Below are 26,254 nucleotides of genomic sequence, written 5' to 3'. Positions count from 1 at the left end.
TACTCCCTCGCTGGCAGGGAGCTGCTGCTTTGTTCTATTGCCACAGCACCCTCTGGTGCGCAAAAGGCAGAACTGCAGCAAAATTTTGGCAGAAGCTTGTTCCTGCTCAAAAAATCAAAAATATGCTGGCTCATTAATTATGCACATGCACAGTAGTGCAGAATTCCCCCAGGAGTAATGTTTGCACGATCAGACCTTACATACACAATTAAATAGCTTCACTGCTGAAATGGAGAACCTCTGGAGTGGAGGAAATCAGACAAGCAAATGGCAAAAATCGCATTGCACACTGGTGAGGAAAAGGAAAGTTTAATCCTGAGTAAATGCCTGCTCACCCTTATTGTCTCCACAGAACAAACTGAACCTCAGTTTTTAAGATCTCATCTGAAAGACCCACATACAGTGGGAGAACTCAATTTCTGTATTAAGCAAAGGTGTAATCCTTTAGTCTTGTGATTTGAACCCATAGTTTTGGGAAGCTTACATTTCAAACTTGAAGCTTAGATTTACTGTACTATTCCTTCCATTTTTTTTATCTCAGGGCTCTCATCAAGGAGATGCTCAATACTCTTACTCCTGGGGGAATTGTGTGTCACTGCCTGTGTGCTGAATTCATGTCCCCCGCATATTTCTTTGCTTCCCTGCAGAAAAATGACTTTCTGATGGGGAAGCAAAGGAAAGCCTCAAGAGTGATCACGCACCCTTCCCCAGCAGTGGAGATGCATTGTTTTGGGTACCCAGAGCAGTCAGTGGAGATGTCAATCACTGTGGCAGGGCTGGGGATACCGAGAGTGGTGACTCCTACCCAGCCTCAGGCTCAGCTGCTAGTCCTGGCTGCACTGGGGACAGAGGAGGACGGGGCTTCCTCTTTCCCCACAAGGAGCAGCTGGGGCCGGGTCAGGCCCACCCCCAGAAACCTCCGCTGGCTGCAGGAAGCTCTGCACCTTCCCCCTCACTTCCTGCCCCTATCGCTTCTCAGCCATGGGGGGAGGTGTTGCTGTACGGGAGCTGCTCCCCCATCTGCCCAACCCCTGTGCATCTGGACCCCCCCATACCAAGAACCCCCCTGCCAAGCCGAACCCCCTCACACACTGAGCTCCGCGTATCCGAATCCCCACTCCGCTGAGCCTCACCCTCTGCATCCAGAGCCCTCCCCTCCAAGCCCCCCCAGCATCCAAACCCCCACTCCTGCACCAGACCACCCCCCAATGAGCTCCTTGCACTCAAACCCCCATCCTGATGAGCCCCAACCCCCCTGCACTTAGATCACCTCACTCAGCCCCCACCCCAAGACACCCCACCCCATCCCCTGCTTAGTCCCAACCATCTTCACATGGACCCTCCTGCATAGTCTCATTGTCCCTGTACCAGGAACCTCTCAGCAACCCCTGTGCAGCCAGATCCCCCCCCTCCCCTGACCCCCTCACTGAGCTGCCTACACAAGATTATCCCATCTAGAGCTTTCTCACCCCACACCTGGATTCCCCCGCACATTTTAATCCTGCTGGGCTGAGCCTGCCTGCCTATACCTGGTGTAGAGGGGCAGGGCCTGGGGGTATTTCTGGGGCAAGCCTAGCCCTTGTGCTCTGTCAGGGTTGGGTGCAGCTTCACTGCCGAGTCTGTGTCCCAGGGGGTGGAGTTGCAGGGTGATCTTCCACCTCCGTACAGCCAGTGGCCTGTGCTCCCCACTGTCATGCTGGAGCTCTACATTTATTTATGACAAATAAAATTGGCAGAATTTTTAATTTTTGGTGCAGAATTCCCTCAGGAGTATTAGTCTGAACATGGTCTACTACAAACAGCATGCTTCTGTTTAAATGTGCTGTACAGTATATAAGTGGAATATGTAGTGTAAGGGGAACAAATCCCAGGCAAACTCATTACACATACTGGCTGTTGAGTAGCAGGACACAGAGGCACAGGAACATAAATTTGAAGGTCAATTTTTTGTTGGTAGTGTTCCTCTCTACTAGGAACATGCAGGGCCAAAATCTTAAAGTTCTCTCTAGTTAAAATACAGTTCTGTTGTCCATCTTGCATTTAATATACATAAATATTGCCACAGATGTGTAACCTTTCTTAAAGCTTTGCATTTTAGGATAAAAAGCAGTATAGTCCTAGTGGAGTTATTTTGAGGCCTCTTCAGGGTAAACTGCATGTTTTTATAATTTTCATCTTTTATAATATTGTCACTAGTTAGATCCAAGTCTAGTATTTAGCTTACTATAAAATGAGAACACTTCCTTTAAGGTGCATCTCCAGTAAATGTTAAATACTGAAGACAGTTACTTTCTTGACAAATGGCAGGGAAAAGGCATAAATGTAAAACTTATGATCTGTCAGTTGGACCTACCATGAGTGGCTTGTTTAGATTTATATTTTTAGCAGCATAAAATAAATAAAAATAAACCAATTTTTTGTAAACTGTTTTGTTTCTTCCTGACCTTGTTACTTAATGGGCTGGAAGACGTACTGCCATAGTGTCTTCCGTCTTTTCATTTGTAGATGCACCAACTCATAGACTGCAGTTGATGACTGGAAAATATCCAAGAATATCAGCCATACCCTTCATTGTTTTATCCAACTCCTGTGTACTATAATATAGTTGGTTCCACTTGAGGAGGCAGGGAAATCTAACTCTTTTTATTCTCTATGCATTTTCTGACAGGTTCTATTTTAGGAGCATACCTGACTGTGTTCCTTTTTGTGGTTGTGTCAACTTCAGTATGAAAGCCTTCAAAGCTATTTTTGGCTTATGGTTCCAGAATTTGACCCATGTTCATACTGAAACATATTGTCAGTCAGACGAACATCTAATAAGAACTATGAACGGTTTCAGTAACCGAATCAGTATAAAAGTCCTCACTTCCTTTCCATCCTTTCAAACACAAGTTTAAGAGTTTTGGGTCTTCAAGTCTTAGCTTCTTATCAAGATCTGAAGTGACCAATCAAATTTATATCCATGAATATTAAATGTATATATCTTATTTTTGCAATCTATTCCATTTGATATTCTTCTCAACATATTTAAAACCATACAAGCATTAACAAAACGTGCCTCATATACTTAGTATAATGGCAATAATTAGCAGGTTTCATGTGAATTTTAAAACTAAACATTGATTTGGGGTCCATGAGTTAAAGATCCAACATCTGTCAAGTGTCAACCACTTCCTTAAAAGGTAAATTAAAATTATTAAAAAGTGTTGAACACTTTCAAATTGTCAGTTGGATATAAAACTGTTTTAAAATTAGATCATCATGCGTTTCTCTGAAGCCAGAGTTCAGGCTTTTATGTTTGTTTTCCCCAAGCTTTATTTCCCCAAACGTTTAGCCTATACCCAAATATATCTTTACTAGTGCCTAAAGCAGAATCACTGCAGCTCTTTGCTCTGCACTAAGCATTAGTGATGGCCTCAACTTTTGCAGGAAAAAAACACAAAACTCAAGTATTGGACTCTGCTCAGTCATGTTAGATGACAGAAGTAAAAATGGCAGAACTCTATTTATGCTGCAGTTACCACCAGCAGTGCTACACCCATGGTGAATTGCACCTATGCAGTTTGCTAATATAGACACAACACTGTTCAGAGGCCCTTGCCTAGGGCGGATAGGGTGGGGTGAGTAAAGCTATACTCTTCGCTCCTAAAGCTTATTTCTGTTGTCAGTTTGTTGTATGTTTTATCTGTTGCTTAATAAATCTTTGTACGGACACACAAGAAAAGCAATATGGATTTTGGAGCAATCTCTGAGCTGCTTATTCCTGGGCCTGATCATATCCCAGAGGTGTGAAGCTGAGACAGCTAGGATGCTGTTTGGGTCTGTTTGATGTGAAACAACCCACACTCAAATGCCTGGAGAGTCGTAACCTTCAGACAGGGAGTGGGTAGGGGAAGATTAATATGGAAAATTTTAAAACTCAGTGAAAACCTTTTTTGGCTATAGGCAGAAGACTCTGCAGCTTGGGCTGAAATGTATAACTAAGGGTAGAGAAGGCATAATTCATTGTAGTGCTTAAAATGTCCATTTTTTTTAACATCATGGCTCCAGAACATTAAATGCAGTAGGTGATTTTTACAAAATGTGCCTATGTGGGAGGACATAGCCAAGTAAAACAATATAAAATCTACAAGCACCGTCTTTAAAACTAGTCTGCATCTTAAAGCTGTTCAAATATATTTAAATGTGATCTAGTGTAGAACAACTTCTGATCACTGCCAATTTAGTACCACTAGTTATACTCTGCAAAGTAACTAAAACTGGCATTGCCTTTCAACAGACCTGCTCCGTGTTTGTATTCAGAGTCTTGACTGTTGATATTTAGAGACACAAAATAAGTTTGTAAAGTTTGTTGTTCCTGTTAGCTTTGCTGTCCCTGCAGGGCAAAAACTAAGCAAACTGTTGCGCGTCAATAGAATTGCTAAGCTGCAAACACTAGCATTGGGAGGGCCCAGTTTGTCCAGCAGAAAGAAGAACCCAGATTGACTTTTAGGTCTTAAATATTTGCAGGGATGGCAGTTAAGAAAAACATCTGTTTGTTTATATTAAGCACACTTGATTCTGGAAATAATTAGACAGTAAGCATGCACCCCACAATTCTGACATCTTACACCTCTCTTCTAAGAGTATATACATTTTAAAGGGACATTATCAACTTGAAAAAAACAAAAAGGAATTCCCATAATGGATCGGACCAGTGGTCTGTCTAGTCCAGTATCCTACGACCATGACTAACACCAGCTGCTTCAGAGGAAGAAACAGTGCAGTCAGCAGTTATGGGATAACCTGCTGTAAGTGGGGGAACTTCTCATACCTTACTAATTGTGGATAGGCTTGTGTCCCAAAGGTCTCAGGCTATTCATATCTAAGGAGGCATATAAATATCAACTAAACTCTTTTCTTGTGGCAGAGAGCTCCACCTGCCAATTGTGCACTGTGTGAAAAATTTCCTTTAATTCTGAATTTGCAGTCTTTTATTGTAATTGAATGTCCCCTTTATGTATTAGATGAGAGAGGGGGAACAGAAATTGTCTTAATACTATTCATTATTTTACATACTTTTACTCGCTATATTCATCTCCACAGAAGTACAGGGTGCCAGTTTCCCTTGTCTTAGGTGAAAGATCTTTGTCTAAGCAGGTTTCTCACTTATATTCAGTTCCCAGAGACTTCAGCCTCCTTGGCTGAAGGGAAGCATCTTTCTCAGCTTGCATGAGCTTTGGCCGCTTGTCTGTAGAGCGATGAATGGCTTCTTTTCTCACATATCTTCCCAAACTCCCTGATTTGTCCCTGAACTCAGGATGACTTCATGCTGCTGTTCCCTTCTTGTGGACTTTCCATCCCCCTGCTGATTTGTATGTAAATGGGATTTCCATTGTTTTTGGTCACACCTTCTTAATTTCCTCCTGTCTGGGAGAGAACCTGTTTCTCTCTCTCTTTTTGGTCACAGACTTTAAAGCATAATATCAGGCAGTATTCATAATTCCTTGTGTAGTGTTAATACTACATTTTACAATTATATTAATCACCATTGTCATTAGCTTTTATAAAAGACCTTACTTACTCGATACTTTTATAATACAGTAATATTGTATACAATCAGTTGATTCAGTTACCTATCATTTGAGGTTCAGACCCTCTGTCTTTATAGTCCAGAGGCCATCTTGCCCACTCGCTTGGTTGATGGCTTTATTTAATTATGTAAATGTGCCTTCATTGTCTCTGCCTGACATCCGGGCTGGTCAGACAAACACATTGGGAAGGCAGATTGTACTTAAGCATTCTTGCCTAATACATTATAAGAAATAAGTCTAGCTCATATTCATAATTTTGTACACACGCCGTACACACATCATGCAAGAATATTAATAATCAGTGAGTTACTGATAGTTTTCCAATGAAATCTTACATGATACCTTTCAGATACAGATTATGACAATGTGTTAGGTACAGTGAGTATGTCGGGCCTGATGAATTGCTCACACTGACTAGTGAACTACCAATGAGCCTCTGCATCGCACACATAACATAGGCCGTAAAACTTCCCCAAAATAATTCCGAGAGCATAGTTTTTAGAAAAATATCCAGTCTTGATTTTAAAATAATCAGTGATAGATTCCACACTATTTGGTAAATTGTGCCTGTGGGTAATTACCCTCTGTGTCAAATTTACCCCCTTTCAGTCTGAATTTGTCTAGCTTCAACTTCCAGCCATGGGATCATGTTCTACCTTTCTCTGCTCGATTGAAAAGCCCATTATTAAATATTGTTCCCTATGCAGAAACTTATAGACTGTAGTCAAGTCACCCTTTTGTTAAGCTAAAATAGATTGAGCTCTTTGAGTCTATTACTATAAGGTATATTTTGTAATCCTTTAATCATTCTTATGAGTCTTCTCTGGACCCTCACCAATTTATCAACCTCCTTCTTGAATTGTGGGCACCACAACTGGATGCAGTATTCTAGCAGTGGTTGCACCAGTGTCAAATACAGAGGTAAAACAATGTCTCTACTCCTACTCAAAGAGTCCCCTGTTTATACACCTGTCTTGGGGTTCCATTCACTGCTGGGTGCAGCCGCCCTTGTGGCTGCATCTGGGGACTAGCTCTGCCCAGTCTGATTCTTCCTTCCCTTGCTCACTTATACTTCAGCCCCTCTTGTTCTCTAAGAATTGCAGTGCTTCCTCTTCATGGCTTGGCCCTTATATACAGCTTTTTCCCCTTCTGGGTAACTCAGACCTTCCAGACCAACTGTCCAGTTGGTGTCTCCAACAATCCTGTGCCACTTCTCAGTGGGTGGTAGGGGAACCTAGATCCACCCTTTACACTTGGTTCCAGCCTAGGGACCCTTGTTGCCTGATCCTTTTTAATGGCTAATAATAATAATAATAAGCGTATTGGTGACCACTTGCTCCTTATTAATGAGGTAGGAGTAATGGGGTTCTTGTCCCAGAATCAGGTCCACAGAACTAATACCGATGAGTTCAATGTCTTGTAGGGAACCTCGCGGTGTATGGCAAGGATACTCATGCTGAGGGGAAAGCAGAGCAATGGTGATTTTTATTAGAACAAGTAATAAAGACAGAAAAGCTCCAAACCACATAAGCAGATAGGAATATAGTATTGGGGATATCTGTGGTATCATTCCTGGCACATGCTCTTAGACTTCTATACTTACACCCTTCCTTGAGGACCTGGTGGTGAGAGACAAAGGACCAGCCCTGCATCTGGCATGCCGAATGAGTCCGATGGTCTAGGTTCCCCAATGCCCAGAGATTGGTGGTAGATAACAATAGAGCTTAAGGGTCAAATGATAGAAAGGCAACCCACTCTATTTCATAGTTAGCCCTATTATAGAACCTGAGCACTATCATGAATATTCATTCTGATGCCAAGCCTTCCATGTCCAAATCTAACTTTCTTATAATATTGGGGCGCACTTATCCTATAGGTCAGTGGCTCTCAACTTTTCCCGAGGACTGTACCCCTTTCAGGAGTCTGATTTGTCTTGCATACCCCCAAGTTTCACCTCACTTAAAAACTACTTGGTTACAAAATCAGACATAAAAATGCAAAAAGTGTCTTAGCCCGCTATTACTGAAAAATTGGTTACTTTCTCATTTTTACTATACAGTTATAAAATCAATTGGAATATAAATATTGTACTTAAACATTTCAGTGTATACAACATAGAGCCATATGAACAAGTCAATACAAAATTCTAGTTCGTACGGACTTTGCCAGTGCTTTTTATGTAGCCTGTTGTAAAACTAGGCAAATATCTAGATAAAGTTGATGTACCTTCTGGAAGACCTCTGCATACCCCCAAGGATACATATACCCCTGATTGAGAACCACTGCTATAGGTTAACATATTAATACCATTTAACTCATTTGCATATACGTCGGCTATTGCTCGAGCAAGTTTATGGTTAGATATCTGCCAACAACTCTATCCTAAAATATCCAAGCCTAGTATCAGTTTAGTGTTCCTGCAGTTGATGGTACTGTTACATACCAACTCCTTCTATTGAGCAGGCTATTCTTAGGTCCCCAAAATCTAAGGGTAACTGTTGTGCTATTTATCTATGCTGAGGGACACAGGCCTACTATGCTTAGCTATACTTATGCTAACTTGCTTAGGCTAGTGTCTTACAGGATGCAGGCCTGTAGGTTCCTTGTGTTACTGCTGAGAAGAATAAAAGGCTAAACTAGGTCTATGGGCTGCACCCTATAATGAGCAGCCATGGTCTGCTCAGTCCTACTCCTTGCTGCTGTTTCCCTGGGCTTCTTCCTACTCCACGCTCTCAGGTTCTTTCCCCACAATTCATCTGGGGTTGACCCTTCTTCCAGGGCTGGGATCCCAGCATTTATCCTCCCTCTTGGGTTTTCTCCTCCCCACTTCTCTGCTTCCAGTGACTGCAGATTATCTCCCTTCAGCCTCTTCTTGCTGTCCACTTCCTGGTTATGTACCAGCCCAATCTGCCACAGCCCAGCTTGGCTTCATCATCAGTTAGAGTTTATCAGCCCTGACTCTCCTCCAGTTGCAGCCAGATACCATAATTGGCCTCTCAGACCCACATTAAACTCTTCAGGGCATGTGTGGGAGTGCACACCCTATCACGGCATCCCAGGATCACATTAGCTCCTTTGGCCAGTGTCACATTGGGAGCTCATGTTCAGCTGATTATTCACCGCAAGCACCAGATCTTTTTAAGAGTTACTGCTTCCAAGGATAAAGTCCCACATCCTATAAGCGTAGCCTACATTCTTTGTTCTTAGATGTATACACTTACATTTAAGAGTCTTAACATGTGTATTGTGTAGTTGCATCCATTTTGCCAAGCAATCCAGTTCACTCTGAATCAGTGACCTGCCCTCTTGTCTATTTACCACTCTCCCAATTTTTGTCTCATTTGTAAAGCTGTTTGTAAAGCTGTCTCATTTGTAAAGCTCATCACTATTGATTTCGTTTTCTTGCAGGTCATCGATAAAGATGGTAAATAGAGTTAGGGCAAGAACCCTACAGGACCCCACTGGAAACCCACTCAATGACAATTCCCCATTTATAGTTGCATTGTGAGACCTATCAGTTAACCAGTTTTTAATCCATGTAATGTGTGCCATGTTAATTTTATATTGTTCTAAGACATTTTAGTCAAAATGTCATGCACTACAAAAGTCTAAGTATATTATGTCAGTGCCATTATGTTTATCCACCAAACTTGTAATTTCATAAAAAAAAGACAGTTTGACAGGATCTATTTTCGATAAACCCATGTTGATTTGCATAAATTATATTAGCCTTCATTAATTCTTTGTTAATCGAGTCCTGTATCAACTGTTCCATTATCTTGCTCAGGATTGATGTCATGCCGACAAGCTTATAATTACCTGGGTCATCTCCTTTGCCCTTCTTTAAAATTGGCACAACATCAGCTTTCTTTCTGACCTTCCCCAGTGCTCCAAGACTTTATTAAAAATTGACAATAGTGGTCCAGCGAGCTCCTCAGCACACTCTTTTAAAACTCTTGGATGCAAGTTATCTGGACCTGATTATTTAAAAATGTATAACTTTAGTATCTTCTATTTGACATCTTCCAGAGATCCAAGTGGAATGGAAAGAGTGTTCTCACCATATGATGAGACTATATCCTCTATTCCCTCCCCCCCCCAAAAAAGAACAGAAATACTTACTGTACATTTCTTTTGTTTCTCCATTATTATTGATAACTTTACCATTTCCATCAAGTAGTGTACCGTTGTCAGGATTCTTTTTGTTCCCAATATATTTTAAAAGGTTCGTTCTTATTGTTGTTAGCTCTACTGGCTATGGACTTCTCTTTGTGTCCTTTTGCTTCCTTTAGCAATTTTCTATAGTTCCTAACGTCTGATTTATATTTATTACTGTTAACCTTTCTTCTATTTGTTGTACACTATTTTATTTTTTATAACTGCCTTCACTTCCCCTCTAAACCTGCACAGCTTTCTTCAACTGAGGGATTGTGCGTTTTTTGACCTCTAGTAAGGTGTTCTTAAATGATTCCCAATTATCATTTACATTTTTCTTATTAATTTTTCCTTCCAGGTCATATTATGAGCTCATATTTTGCTCATAATTATTTTCAGCATTGTCAAATAGGACCTTTTGAAGCACCAAGTATATCTATTACTGATCTGTACTTTATTCTGCTTGCACGTTATAAATGTGGTCATATCATAATCACTTGTACCTAACCACTATTAAGTTTTAGTTCTGTGATCAATTCCTTTTTATCTGTTATGACAAGGTCTAATAACAAATTCCTTCAGGTTGGCTGCAACACTATTTGACTTAGGAAATTGTCACCTATAATGTTTAGCAATTCCAAAGATATTTTAGTGCTGTAGCATGGGATCTTCATCATATGTCACTCAAATTGAAGTCCGTCATATCAAAGTTTTTCCCCAGTACACATTATAGATACGTATGCAAGGGGGCAGTCATCCTGTTCCCTGTTGTGATTTGGTGGTTTGTAGAAGACACCAACTGATATCCCATCTTGTGGTTTATCTGTTAGGACAGAGATCCATAAGCATTCAAGATCATTTTCTTCTGACTTATCCGTGACTCAGAAACAGGTAATGTTATTTTGACATAGTGCCACTCCCCCTCCCCTTTTACCTGTTCAGTCCTTCCTAAATAGGTTATAAACATTAAGTTTAACATTCCAGTTGTGCTAATCATCCCATCAGCTTTCATTAATACCAACTAAATCGAATTTATGCTCATAAATGAGCAATTCTGGTTCTTCTTGTTTGTTACCCCGACACCTAGCATTAGTGTATAGGCAGTTCAAGAATTTCTTCTCTTTATGTCCTTGGGTTCCTTGACTAATTTTGAGATGGATAACCAGAACTGAACACAGTATTTCTTGTGAGGGTGTACTGATTTAACTAATGATCTAGTATTTTCCATATTATTTTCCATCACATAATACTTTGTTTGCTTTTTTAAAATGCTGCTTCACATTGAGCAAAAATCTTCATTGAATCTTCATTCAATCCCTACGTAAAAGGATAAATGAACACAAATCAGATATTAGGAATGGCAATATATATAAAAACCTGTAGGAGAACACTTCAACCTCGCTGGACACACAATAGCAGATGTAAAGGTAGCCATCCTGCAGCAAAAAAAACCTTCAGGACCAGACTTCAACGAGAAACTGCTGAGCTTCAGTTCATTTGCAAATTTGACACTATCAGATCAGGATTAAACAAAGACTGTGAATGGCTCACCAACTACAAAAGCAGTTTCTCTTCCCTTGGTGTTCACACCTCAACTGCTAGAAGAGGGCCTCATCCTCCCTGATTGAACTAACCTCGTTATCCCTAGCCTGATACTTGCTTGCATATTTATACCTGCCTCTGGAAGTTTCCACTACATGCATCCGATGAAGCGGGTATTCACCCACGAAAGCTTATGATCCAATACGTCTGTTAGTCTGTAAGGTGCCACAGGACTCTTTGCCGCTTCATTGAACTGGTCACAAAGATGACCAGGTCTTTCTCTGAATTGATACACTTAATTAGGAATCCAGTAAGATATGTGAATAGTTCAAATTATTATTATACACAATGTGCATTACTTCGTATTTGTGAACATTTAATTTCATCTCACGTGATTTCCTATTCACTTTGTTTGGTTCACCTCTTTTCCAGCTCATTAATAAATATATATTAATAAATAGAAAACAATGCTGGTCCTATTACAGAATTTTGTGGCACCTCCATTAAGCTTTTGCTATCATGAAAATTGCCCATTTTGACCATTTATTCCTACCTTATGTTTTTTGCAGCTACTTTGTTACCCACAACAGTACTTTGCCCAATGACTTTAGTGTCTTTAGTAGCCTCACATGAGGAGTTTTGTCAAAGGCCTTCCAAATATATTGTCAACTGCCTTTCCTTCCTTTACCCACTCTTTTATTGTGACCCATTCAAAATATTCTAATTAGTGAGCCATGGTTTCCTTTTGCTGGTCACTCTTGGTGTTTTATAACCATTTTAAATTATTGTTTCAAATAATTTACCAAATACAAATCAATAATCTTTAGTCATCTAATTCCACAGATTAGCCAAGCACTTCTTTTAAATCTATCAGTGCACTCTTTGGTACTCTACTATCCTTTGCTATAGTAGCAGATTTTAATGAGTGCAGACTTTTCTAGCAGCTCAGCCATTTCATTTTTACGTTTCTTCAGAACTTCTGGGTATGTACTGCCAGGGCCTTGCTGTATGTTGCTTTTTAATTGAGTTGTTTTGTCACCACTTTTGATACCTCAGTCTTTGAATAGTGCTGCATCATTGTCACTAGTATGGAGAACAAATCATCAATCTATTGGGCTAATCTGAATTGAAGGATATTACAAGTGTTGTAATATCACCCACTACAGTAGAGAAAAGTCAAGATGACTTTTGTGGCTGCCACAGTTTTGTTGTAATGTCTGTTATCTAGAACTTTTTCCATAATAAATTTGATTTTTAAAGTGATCTTGTGTGAAATAATTGAGAGCACGAAGGTGGAAAATATACACAATCTAGTGACTGCAGGTAATATTGTCTTGTACTTCCTTCTAACTATTCCTTAAAACACTTAACTTAAATTCCTTTTGAGCCCTAGATTTCCTTTCCTTTTTAAAAATGTGATGAATAATAGTGTCATAAACCTACAGCTAAGGGTAGCATTAAAGTCCACCTTTACCTAACCTGGCTGGCACCTGACCAAAAGGACCAATAAGGGGAGAAGATACTTTCAAATCTGTGGAGGAAGGTTTGTGTTTCTGTGTGTTCTCTCCGGGTCAGTGAGGAACCAGGGCAGGGAAAATACATCTCCTAAAGCCATACCTGAGCTAAGCATCTAAGATTACAAATTGTAAGTAATAGGAAGGAAATGTAGTTGAGTGGACTGAAGAGTGTCAGAAGGCCTTTAACCAGCTTAAAGCGACACTCATGTCTGACCCAGTGCTAAGGGTCCCAAACTTTGACAAACCTTTCCTAGTAACCATAGATGCATCCGAGCGTGGTGTGGGAGCAGTTTTAGTGCAGGAAGGACCAGATCAAGAATTCCATCCTGTCGTCGTGTTTCTCAGCAAAAAACGGTCTGAGAGGGAAAGCCACTGGTCAATCAGCGAAAAGGAATGTTACGCTATTGTATATGCTCTGGAAAAGCTACACCCATACGTTTGGGGATGGCATTTCCACCTACAAACTGACCATGCTGCGCTGAAGTGGCTAAAGAGGTTCGGACGGTGTTTTGTAGGTTGGTTACAAAGTCCAGAATGTTAGTTCCTGGAGAAGGTGTAAACCCCTCCCATTGCTGCTTCACCAACTGTAATGGCCCCTTAACCTCCCGGCCATATACAGGTTCAAATGGTGAAGACCCTAAACTGGGATGTGGTACAGCTCTGTAGGCAAAGAGCAACTGCTGCAACACTAGGTCCCAATCATTGGAGTGCTCATTTACGAATTTACATATCATGGCCCCCAAAGTCACATTTCTCAACCAGGCCGTTTGTTTCATGATGGTAAGGGGTGGCAACCAAGTGATTCACCCCATGAGCTTCCCAAAGGCTTTCCATAGTTCCTGCCAGGAAATTAGTTCCTGCATCTGTGAGGATGTTGGAGGGCCAACCTACCCGGGCAAAAATGTCTGCTAGTGCCTGGCACGCACTTTTAGCCCTGGTGTTGCTTAGAGCTCCTGCTTCCGGCCATCAGGTGGCAAAATCCATGAAAGTCAGTATGTACTGCTTTCCTCTGGGTGTCTTTTTCGGAAAAGGACCTAGAATATCCACAGCTACTCACTAAAAGGGAACTTCAATGATGGGGAGTGGCTAGAGGGGGGCTTTGACTTGGTCTTGGGGTTTTCCCACTCTTTGGTGTATCTCACAAGACCGGACATAGGTAGAAACATCCTTGCCCATTCCCTCCCAGTGGAATGACCTCCCCAAACGGTCTTTGGTCCCGTTCACCCCAGCATGGCCACTAGGATGATCATGGGCTAAGCTCAAGAGCTTGACCCGATACTTAGTTGGAACTACCAACTGTCTCTGAGGATGCCAGTCTTCCTGGTGTCCACCAGAAAGAGTTTCCTTGTATAAAAGTCCTCTTTCTACAACAAACCTGGATCGATTAGAAGAGCTGAGAGGCGGTGGGTTGTTCTGTGCCGCCATCCAAGCTCTCTGGGGGCTTTCATCTGCTTCCTTTTCAGTCTGGAACTGTTCCCTTGATGCTGGAGACATCAGTTCCTCATTGGATTGTGGACCTAGGCTTGGTCCCTCTGGAAGCGATGTAGGGGATGGGGCTGTTTCCGTTGACTGTGAACCGCTCTCCGCTGGTGCACTATGTTGGGTTTCAGGCTCCGGCTGAGCCTCTTGTGTAGAGTTATCGGCTGCTGCCAGTTCAGGTTCGGTGGGGCCTTCTGGTGTTGGGGTTGCAAGTACTTGATTCAGTGCTGGCAATGGGTCTTGTGCTGGTTGTTCCTCCGGTTCTGGTTCTGGGACTGGCTCTGTCTGGGTCTCTGAGACTGGATCCACTACTGCAGTTGCAGACATTGGTGTGGGGTCCGGGTCCATCACCTCTGACCGGGTCCTAGTAGAAGTTTCCGGAACAGAGCTAGGCATGACGGCTTGCTTAGCGTGGCTGCATGACCATTCCCACCCTCTTGGCTAGCTTCACATGATTGGCCAAGTCTTCACCCAACAGCATGGGGTAATCATCAATGATGGGATAATCATCATATACTGTAAAAGTCCACGTTCCTGACCTGCCCTTGTACAGGACAGGCAACTTGGCTGTAGGCAAATTGAAAGAGTTGGACTTGAAGGGTTGAATTGTCACTTGGATCTCTGGGTCGATTAAATTTGGGTCCACTAAGGAAGCATGGATATCCGACACTTGTGCTCTGGTGTCCCTCCACCTTCCCCCCCCCCCCCCCCCCCCCAGTTTCCCTCCGCTCTGAGGGTATCTGGGAGGTATCTGGGCCTGAGGACCTCTGGTGTGATTCTGGTGCAATGAACTGTAATCTGTTGGGGTTCTTGGGGCAGTTGGCCTTCACATGTCCCGGCTCGTTACATTTAAAACATCGTCCAGCTGATGGGTCACTGGGGCGAGGTGGGTTGCTGGAGAACGGTGTGGCAGGATGATAAGGTGTCTGGAGTATTCCTTGGTGTGTAGTTGGGGCCTTGGGCTGCCCCTGGTAGTAGGGTGTGGTCTGAGGGTGTCCCTTCTGGTATCCGCTCCAACTGCGACCAGGGTTGTTCCTCTCTGCTCCCTCCACTCGTTTTTTGTTCCGGCTTGCCCCGCCTCTCTGGTGTTCTGGGACTGCTCGTATCGATCAGCATAAGAAGCAAGACTTTCTTCTGAGTCCATTTCCTTATCCTTTAAACACTGTTTTATTTCCTCCTTGGACATATTCAGGAATTGCTCCTGAGCTATCAAATCACACATTCCTTCAAAGCTAGTGACACCCCTTCCTTGGACCCATTTATCTAACAGATCCTTCATCTGGTTTAGATAAGCCACGTTACTTAGTCCAGGCCCTCTCTCAAGGGTTTGAAATTTTACTCTGTACATTTCAGATGTAATTTGAAATTGGTTTAAAACCAAATCCTTGAACTTATTATAGTCAGAAGCCTCATCAATAGGCATCTTATTGAATATGTCCAGAGCTCTTCCAGTTAATTTTGCGACCAGTGTGGTCATCTTGTGAGCTTCAGGAATTTTATGGAGAGTGCACAATCTCTCAAAGGTGAGAATATTCAGCAATATCACTGGATTAATCATACTGTGGACATATTCGCTCCCATTTGTGGATTGTTGGGGAAGGATGGTTAGGGTTATCCAGTAGATTCCGCTCAGCCCTTACCTTCTCCAACTCCAGTTCATGCTTCCTCTTTTTTCCCTGTTCTCCGTTTCTTTTTCCTTTGCCTCCATAGCTCTCCTGTGATCAGCCTCTTGGTTTTTTTCTACCTCTTTCGCTGCCTCCATAGCTCTCCTGTGGGCAGCCTCTTTGGCTGTTTCTGCCTTGGGCTCTGTCATGTGTGCCTCTCTGTTTTTAACTAACTTTACACCTGAGAGTTAGAAATAAAACAAGCAAACAAAAAAACACTTGGCCTGTCAAAAAAAAAATATGTAGGTTGTGCTATAACTGGATACCGATGTTCTCTGATAGTGATCATCAGCCTACAGAAAAATCCTTAAAAAACCGCAAAACTAACACTTTTTTGTCTCCAGGCAAATAGACAGAAAACTCCTCTAGTTGCTCTTCGGTTAAAAAACAAAAACAACCCACCTCCTTCAGGTCTGTGAAGACTTGTGAATTTCCCTGTAGGCGGTTAACTACCCTGCCTTTAGGTAGAGAAAACTCCAGCTCACAAAGGACAGTAGCCCCCAAGCAGAGACAAAAAAAACTCTAACTGCTTTCAGCTTAAAACCTGCTTTCCAGCAGCCCAAAGGGAAAAAAAAGTCCTTTTTTAAAATCTGTGCTTCTGGTTCAAAAAATCTCACATTGATCTCAAAATGATTTCAAGTTAATCCCACCGCTCTGCCCCTATGTCAAGGTTCCTCCTCCACTCTGAACTCTAGGGTACAGATGTGGGGACCTGCATGAAAAACCCCCTAAGCTTATTTTTACCAGCGTAGGTTAAAACTTCCCCAAGGTACAAATTATTTTATCTTTTGTCCCTGGACTTTATTGCTGCCACCACCAAGCGTCTAACAAATATAACAGGGAAAGAGCCCACTTGGAAACGTCTTTCCCCCCCAAAATCCCCCCAAGCCCTACAATGTTAGTAGGAATCTGTGTGTGCTACGTATGATGCACTGACTTGCAGTGCCTGTTGCTTTCCTGCGCTACAGTATCTTTTACTTAATGCAATAATAAAGAATGTTTTCAAAGTCAAAATATTCATTTATTGCAAAGAAACACAACTGCTTGGGAAACGGGGCATGACACATCTGTGTTGTGTGGGACGAGGGAAGGGGTGGAGTGGGGAACGGGACAATCCGAGATTTGCGTACGTTCTGTTGCCATACTCAGCCTTCCTGTCTGTAGTGCCTTGCAGTGAGTGCTGCACTTCAGGCTAGCTAAAATTCATGGTGATGGAGGTTGAGTGCAGTGGGTAAGGGTTGTAGTTTGCAGGGCTGGGCGGTGAAGCTACGGGTGGAGGCAGCTGGTGGCGATAAGAACGCAGATGTTAGGGAAAGTGGGTTGGCGCGACATGGGGGCACAAGGGAAAGAGTTTTGGGACAAGGACTGCGGGGGGGGCAGGCTCGGCTGTGCTCTGCCTGCATTGCTATGAGAGCCTGTATTGAGTCCGCTTGGTGCTCCATGATGCTTAGCAGCCGCTCTGTGCTTTGGTGCTGATGATCCATGTTCTGCTGATGGAGCCTCCTTTCGCTCTCCCGCCACTCCTGTACTTTTTGATTTTCATTAAGGGACTGCTGCATGACTTCATGTAGCATGTCCTCTTTGCTTCTTCGCAGACATTTCCTGATTCTTTGGAGTCTTTCGGCCGTTGATAACAAGGACGGCTGGGATCTTAAGGTTGCATCTGTAAAGCCAAAATGCAACACTTAACAGAGGCAGCATTGTTCACACCAGACATAGCAATGATTCGGCCATACTTAAAGACAAGTACAGTGTACACAATAGCAGAAATTGCCCATCCCAAACCGAGCGCGCACAACCCACAGGAGCTCCAAAATGGTGAGTAAGCACAGGGGCAAAGGGGACTGATTTTTTTTCATGGCCGTACTGTCCCCTGGGGTTCTTTGCCTCGGGGAGAAACAACAACTGCAGGGGCCCCTATATGGAACACTGTCCCCACATTTTCTACAGGATGAGTTCGTCCTGGAAGATATCTCCCTGCTGAGGGTGACCTGGGAAGCAAGGGAGGGTCTTCTGCTACAATGCGGCTTCCTCTGTGGCCCATATGCAGCTTGCCTGTGTGCAGCAATGGTCCCTCCGGCCGTCACGGCATAGTGGTGCAGACACATTAGCCTGACTGGGACAAGGAGCACAGTAGCTCTGCCAAGGAACCTGCGCAAGTGGATTGCCCAGCTTCTGCATGAGACCTTTGAAGAGATCACTGAGGCCGATTACCGTGTTGTGAGAGAGCACATCAACGCCCTGTTCCACATCTAGGCATGTGTGCAGCCCTAACCCTCTTCGCCCCAAGAGCCCACACCGAACAACTTCCTTCCCAAAATAAAAGCCGCTTACCGGGCACCTCTTCTGCTGTTTGTTCTTCTCCAAGCACTGTCCCCTGTGACTGGCTACCTTCCTCCTGGCTTGAGAACAGCTCCAGGCTGCATGCATCTAGGGATGCCGGGCTGTCCCCCTCCTCCTCCGCACCCTCGCTACCGCTTTCCTCCTCCTGCCTTATTGAACTGGGCTCTGAAGTGTCCATGGTGGTCTTCAGAGTGGAGGTGGGGTTGTCCCCAAGTATCGTGTCCAGCTCTTAGTAGAAATGGCAGGTCTTGGGGGCAGCACTGGAGCGGTGGTTTGCCTCGTGGGCTTTGCGGTAGGTATTCCACAGCTCCTTCACTTTAACCCTGCACTGCAATGCGTCCCCGTCATGGCCCCTTTCCATCATGTCCCTTGATATCTGCCCGAAGGTATCGTAATTCCTATGGCTGGAGTGCAGCTGGGACTGGACAGCTTCCTCCCCCCAAACACTGATGAGGTCCAGCACCTCGCCACTGCTGCATACTGGGGATCGCCTGGCACGTGGAGGCATGGTCATCTGGAAAGATGCGCTGAGAGCACTCCACACATTGCTGAGCAAACAGGAAGGGGAATTTCAAAATTCCTAGAGAATTTAAAGGGCAGGTCTGATGGTTGGTCGCCTGAGGGCAGGGCAGTAGAGTTCAAAGTGATGACCAGAGTGGCTAGCACAGGGCATTGTGGGACACTTCTGGAGGCCAATCAGAGCGCATTAATAGAGCAGGGCGTCCACACTGGCGCTGCGGCGCAGCAAGCATTATGCTTCTCGTGGAGGTGGATTACCAGGGGCGCTCCAGCCGCAGAGTCCGGGCGCTCTACGTGCCTTGCCAGCGTGGACACATCAGGAGTTAGGGCACCCGGGGCTGCTTTAATGTGCTCTAACTTGCAAGTGTAGCCAAGCCCTGAGAGCTTGTCTACATGTGAACTGTAGCGATGCTGCTATAGCACTTCAGTGAAGATGCAACCTACGCCTGTTGATATAGGTTATCCATTTCTCTGAGAGGCAGTAGCTAGGTCAATGGGAGAATTCTCTAGCACTGTCTATGCTGAGGGTCAGGTTGGTTTAACTGTATCACTAAGGGGTGTGGGCTTTTCACATCCTCAGAGACGTAGTTATACCAGTCTAATTTCCTCGTGTAGACCAGGCCTACGGCTAGGTTAAAATTCCTCTGTGAAAGAAAATCTAAGAAAAATCATTCTTTCGTGTATTCTGAACTATGCAGACCTAAAGAGGTAAAGTTTTGATGAGTGAGCTGGACTATGAATTCTATATGCTGATAACTTCAGTGTCTCAAAAGCACTTCCCAACCCCCACCCCCACACACTCTGTTCTCTGCATGAAACAGGCTGGTGTACCTTAAGTGCATGGTAAAATTTATAGAAATCTTGCAAATTCTACATTAGAACTGTCTAATGTTTATAAGAATGATTTACTATTGTACTTATTAAGGCCTCTTGGGCCTCTTTTATAGAAATATTCCAGTTATCTGTTCAGTCCACAAACATGAAAAAGTAAAATAGGTAGGACTTATTAATGTACTCTTTCACGGTGATTGAGTGCTTAAAGCTTGCGAACTCTGGTTAGCATCAGTGTAGTTTATAGTGCTGAAAATCTTAAATTCTATTATCAAGAAAAGCATTTCCTGTTCTGGGTCCCCAAAGTGCCCTGATCCATGAATTTTTTGCAGTTTTAAAAGAAACACCAGTTATGATGCATATATCATAGTAGCCCTGGTTTTAGTCCATGTAGCAGTTCTATAGCATTGAATGCAATTTTTTTTTAAACTGGAATGATTCCAGACCATACTTTAGCATGTAGAAGGATATGCCTGTATTCAGTCATCCAAGTAAGAAAGCAGTCTTTTTCCCCTGATGTTTACATCGAAGAGTGAACCTGGTAACATGTTTGAAAGCTTCTGGAAAAAATTGTTGATACAGGCAGAATGTCACACATAACTTGAAGTCTAGGATAGATTAAGTGACTGGATGTTGAGATGGCTTATAAAAGTGGTTAGTGAAACCAGTTTTATGCCAGATACGGTTTTTTGTTGTTTTAATCAGAAGTTTACAGTGTGCTATTGGGGAGCAGGGTGAGGGGAGACCCTGGACAGCAAAACTCTTAAAATTTGGGTATCATGGGATTATTCAGTGTTGTACAGTATCGCAGAAGGAAATAGTAAGACTCAGTGGTGGTAAAAGGCTGAGAGATCACTCAAGGTAGAAGACAATAGCTTGTTTTCAACAGTGTATAACACCTTCCACTTACTTAATGAATATTGCTGAACGTTTTCTCTTTTTCTCATATGAGGTTAAATAGAATTTAAAATGAAGAAAATCAGGTAGGTTGTTTATTAATACACAAAATACATAGCCTATAACATGCTAGTATTTATGGGGTGTTAATTGCAAACTTTAGAACATCAAAGGCTAGTAACGCAGGATTCAGCTTTGCTAGATGACAGTAGATTAACAATGTTAAGATTTTCAGAGTTTCTGCCTCACCCTTTCCTCTGTTTTTCCACACACACAACTGTTTTAAATCAGCTGGGAGTGATGACTGAGCTAAGAGTTGAAGTTGTCTGTGTGGGAGTTATCAGCTAAATGATCATCATCTTCCTCTGTAAATTAGCTTGAAAAGATGTCCAAAAACTAATAAATACGTGCATCTATTTCTCATTGTCAGGAGCAAGAGCAAAAGGCTGAAGAAGAGAGGATTCGAATGGAAAACATCCTGAGTGGCAATCCTTTACTAAATCTTACAGGCCCAGTGCAGCCTCAAGCAAACTTCAAAGTGAAGAGAAGGTACTGTGCTCGATATACATTTGTCCCTTCCTGGAGCTCCAGCAGTCTGTAAAGCAGCTAAACTGGTATCACTATCATTGATTTTATTTCTCCACTCAAGCCTTGCGTCAACAATGTGACATGAAATTAAGGTATTGTAAGGACGGTGGTTTGTTCTTTTTTCCCAAATAGACCACCCTGGTTCTTTTAGGGCAAAGAGAATTGTGTTAAAAATTTAATTGCCTTGCGTTGCCATCCACAGCACAATATGTTTGCAAGAGACAATGTGGCGAGAGTTCATTCTTATGCCTTTCTAAACACATCTGTCTACTTTGGATTGTTAGTGTGAGTGACTAGTGAAATTTTTTGTGCTAGCACTTTTTTTTTATGGTTCGTTTTCTATTGATTATAGTACGGTTTCTGTTAGGAAATAGTCCAGGTAGTATTCCATTTAACTAAAATAGGGAATAGATGAGGAGTTTACGAGCTTCACTCAAAAGTAGGGACCTCTGGACATTCAGAGAACTTTCTACAGTTTTGACTGGGCTTTCTGTTTCCTGTGCTGATTGGCTGTTTGCTCCAGCCCTTGCCGTCCCTCGGTCTCTTCTCTTCAGCTTCACTCCGCATCTTACCCTCTTCTTCCCTGTCTTGTCCCCTGTCCCTTCACTTTTCTTTCCATTTAGCTGATCCCCTCCTGATTAAACACATCTTTTTGTAAAAAATTGTAGAGCTAACATGCTGTTTGCCATCACATTGTTCACTCTACTTGTGTATTAGTCTCATCCTGCGTCCATCCTGTGACTGTCTTGTCTATTTCGTTTGTAAGCTCTTTGAGTCAGGGACTGCCTGCTCCTCTGTGTTTGTATAATGCCTAGAACAATAGAGCCCCATTTTTGGTTAGTCCTTAGGCATTCCCTAATAAACAGGATTTAATAATACTAATCCTTTCATTTTTTACTTTTTTTTTTACACACTAAAGACTTTAGGGTATAAGAGAGAGAATGTGAGTTAGGTCGGGGCGCCATTTCAGATGTTAGTGGGGAGCAACTTTAACCATGATTCAAGGGGCTATGTAGGCACCTGAAGACTCTAGGTGGTTTTGTTTGTTTGTTTGATTGGGGTTTTTTTGCAGATAATTTAGCAATTAGCTGGCAGGAACACTGTATCTAATTCCTATATAAAGAAAGAAAATTAAATATATATTAGACTCACTCAGCTCTAATACTAATATGTTCTGACATCTTGTGTCAAGGCACTTGTCTTAAAGGACACTGAATTTTAGTGTATATTCTTGCTTTGTTACGCTCGAATACAACAATTAAAACAATTTGTAGAAAAATCTATATTACTTTTTTGCAGTTCACCAAGCTTGGAATAGATCATTAAACTTTTGGAAACATCCTACTAGGGCATGGCCCTGCGAGTTTATACTGCACTTGCCGGGGGCTTTAGGGGTGTTACCGCACTACAAATAATAGACTAGAAACTGACTTTAAACAGGAGTGAAACTGACACTTTCAAGTCACTTTCATGGTACTGCCAACCCCAAATGTTCAAAAATCATGAATCAGGCTCACCAAGGTTATGTAAAAATAATAGATTTGGTGTTCTTTTTATTTGCTTTCTGCTTTTTGAGCTTTTAAGGTGCACTGGGGTCACATTTTTGAAGGTTTCTCCACAGCCATGAGGGCTAGAAACTTCATTTTTCTTTAAGAATGAAGGCTGAAATTATCACACATCCACTTGACTCCAGGGCCTCTGGCTTTAAGGAAAGCAATAATTATCATGACAGAATCATGAGGCTTGGCAATACTGCTTTCACTTCTGTTTGAAGGCTAGTTACTTTCCAGAAGGCTCTTAAACACAAAACTACAGTGATTGAGTTGCAGTTCTCACAGGAGAATATTTAAAATCAAACACCAAGAAAAAATTCCACATTTTAAAGTTGAGAAAAAAATGGATACTTCTGAGGTATATCAAGGCCACTGCAAGCAGGAAAGGAAAATAAACAGACACAGGAGCTCTTAGCATTCCTCCTCTTGAAAAGAAGTTGAAGGGTCAAATCTTCTAATCCTTAATCAAGTAAAACTTCTATTGCCATCAGCGCCTCCACTCATAAATATTAATATGTGCTCAATAACTATAGACTTCATACTTAAATATCTGAGCCATCTTATCTGGGGCTACACATCTTATGTGTTAGTTTAGGGACTACATTTTCTGGCATATTCTAAACCGTGCTGAGCACACAGATTGTGCCCAATGAATAATGCAAATCATGACCATAATCGTTGACTTTATGGACTCTGAATGCAATTTCTGTTCTTGTGGAATTGGCCTGGATACAGCTAAAATCCTAAGAATGTGAGGCATAAACACATCTGATACTCGTATGACACTTTTTCATTCCTTCTTTTTCTCAAACTCAGAACAAACTATGACAAGACAAAATGATTTGACTTATGAGGAGAGGCTGAGGGAACTGGAATTGTTTAGTCTGCAGAAGACAAGAGTGAGGGGGGATTTGATAGCTGCTTTCAACTTCCTGAAAGGGGGTTCCAAAGAGGATGGATCTAGACTGTTCTCAGTGGTAGCAGATGACAGAACAAGGAGTACTGGTCTCAAGTTGTAGTTGGGGAGGTTTAGGTTGGATATTAGGAAAAACTTTTTTACTAGGAGGTTGGTGAAACACTGGAATGCGTTACCTAGGGAGGTGGTGGAATCTCCTTCCTTAGAGGTTTTTTCAGGTCAGGCTTGATAAAGCCCTAGCTGGGATGATTTAGTTGAGGATTGGTCCCGCTTTGAGCAGTGGGTTGGACTAGATGACTTCCTGAGGTCCCTTCCAACCCTGATATTCTTTGATTCTCAGTTAAAATGTAAAATTGCACAGCAGCCGTTGCTTAACAATCCAGCCTGGGGCAGAACCTTCTACTCCTTGGGGGTTAAGCGATCTCCTCTCATCTGACTCATTCTCTCTTTAATCATCATTCCTGACCTCTGTGCTGCTTTTCATGCTGTCAACCATGACATCCTTCCCAACTGCCTGGGACAGTTTTCTGGAGTCTCAGGACTGTCCCTCTTGGTTTTGCTCCCATCTCTCAGAGTCCTCATTTTTTTTGTTTGTTTTATTTTTTTTACAGCATGCAGCAGAGAGAGAGGGTGGTCCAGTGGATAAGGAGCTAGCCCTGAGAGACCTGGGTTCTACTTCCCCCGTGGGCTTTCTGTATGACCTCAGTCGAGTGCCTTAGGCACAGAGTTCCAAAGGTTGTTAGGTACCCAAAGATGGAGCTAGACATCTAATGGGGTTTGCAAAGCACCTAATATTCTAGACGCTTTTGAAAATCCCACTAGGTGCCTAAACACCTTTGAAAATCTGGCATTTAGTCCGTGTGTGCCTCTGTGCCCCATCTGTACAATGAGGAGAACAGCACTGCTCTACCTCACCAAGGGGCTGTGAGGAAAAATAGGTTAGACGTTGTGAGGTGCTCAAATACTATGGTGATGGGGCCACATAAGTACCACAAGTAGAGTGGGAACTTCTCTATATCACTGCTATCCCTTCCCTTGGTTTTGGCCCCTTCTTTTCACCTACGCCCCTCACATCTCTCTCTTTTCTGAATGTTATCTTGGCGCAGAGGGCTTTGTAGTATTTCCAGTCCCTTGCCTTCTCTCTTCAATACTCTCCACTCCCTGCAGAGGGATTCCTGTTTTACAGACTCATTAATGACTTCCAGACCCCTAATATAATTACCAGCCCTTTCTTATCTTAATCACCCTGCCTCTGTAAACAAAACCCAGGGGCACAGGCTTTGAGCAGCACCTTTCCTCTTCAGAACTCGCATTCCACACTCCTGCTGTGCTGTAGTTAAGAGCTCCACCTGAGAACACACCTACTGTACGAAACTGGGAGGGGAGGAGCAGGAGCCCCTCCTCCCCTCCAAATGGTACCGCTGGGTGAAGTAATGTATTTTATTGGACCAACTGCTGTTGGTGAAAGACAAGCTTTTGAGCTACACAGAGCCCTTCAGGAGCTCAAAAGCTAGTTTATTTCATGAACAAAAGTTGGTTCAATAAAAGATATTACCTCATCCACCTTGTCTCTCTAATATCCTGGGCCAGTATGGCTACAACAACACTGCAAACAACTTTAGGATGTAGTTTGTATGAAAAACACACACGATAATTGTATTTTGATTTTTTAAAATAAGTTCAGATGTGTGTTAACAGTTTTTTCTAAAAAGATAGTGGTCTTCTGAAATCCACAAAGAACTGTTTAAACATAGTTTTTTTTAAGTTGCTCTACCATAATTTCATGTAGTAAGTTTTAACTGTACAGCTAAATAGTTTGTTTTTCTTTCAGATGGGATGACGATGTTGTCTTCAAGAACTGTGCCAAGGGAATAGATGAAATGAAAAAGGACAAAAGATTTGTAAATGATACTCTGCGATCTGAATTTCACAAAAAGTTCATGGAAAAATACATCAAATAGTACAGTTTTATGTGCTCCATTGCTGAAAGACTCAAAGGTTCAAGGTGACTTCCCCTCTGTGGTGTACTTCCCCCCTCCTCCTCCCCCCCGCCCCGAATGATGGCTGAAAATTGTCTCCTGCCATGAATTTCCAAGTGCTTTTCCAAGGTCATTGACAACTTTTTAATTGTCGCCTTGTATCTGGAGTGTTTTATCCTTTTCAGCATCCTTTTTTGTTTTAACTAAACCTGTTTCTGTTTAATTCAGTAGATATGCATTTACTTTTAATGGCCTTCATGTAAATGTTGCAAGAGACTGGTTTGCAATAAATACTTTAATTGTCTAAATACTGTTCCTTGGGAAACAACCTGTATGTAATATGGAGATTTGTAATTTATGCAGATTATGTAAATTTTCATATTCTTAAAGGTAAGTGAAATTCTACATGCTGGAAGAGAATACTGAAGTTGCCTTTTTGTGCATGAAATTTAATTATCTTCCTTCCTCTGATTGGCTAGTTGATAGCCAATATGAACTCCCTATCTGACTTCTTAAATATTGAGTATTTCTCTGACGTAGCAGTTAAGAATGTGGTCTGACTGGATAGCTCCAAGCTGTTAAAAATTCTGCGTTCATCTATATCATGAGCTCGACCTGATTCACTGCCTTGCCACAAGGAGCATCCAGCAGGTGTGCAGCACAGTGGTGTGCTGCCTCTCTCCAGGGAATTCCATTCT

General features: G+C 42.5%; 1 protein-coding gene across 1 annotated transcript in view; it reads left to right on the top strand.

Annotated features, from left to right (window-relative positions):
* Positions 1 to 25,864, top strand: part of CWC15 (CWC15 spliceosome associated protein homolog) — a 38,177-nt gene extending 12,313 nt beyond the window's left edge. The window contains exons 6-7 of the mRNA XM_037889738.2: positions 20,951 to 21,069; positions 25,409 to 25,864. Coding sequence (XP_037745666.1) covers positions 20,951 to 21,069; positions 25,409 to 25,538 — 249 coding nt within the window. The 3' untranslated portion in view covers positions 25,539 to 25,864. The remainder of the gene's footprint in view (positions 1 to 20,950; positions 21,070 to 25,408) is intronic.
* Positions 25,865 to 26,254: the final 390 nt, after the last annotated feature.

The sequence above is a fragment of the Chelonia mydas genome, chromosome 1, assembly GCF_015237465.2.
Source record: "Chelonia mydas isolate rCheMyd1 chromosome 1, rCheMyd1.pri.v2, whole genome shotgun sequence".
In the NCBI taxonomy this organism is placed as follows: Eukaryota; Metazoa; Chordata; order Testudines; family Cheloniidae; genus Chelonia; species Chelonia mydas.
Note: the sequence above shows the minus strand (reverse complement) of the source record. Positions and strands in the feature narration are given on the sequence as shown.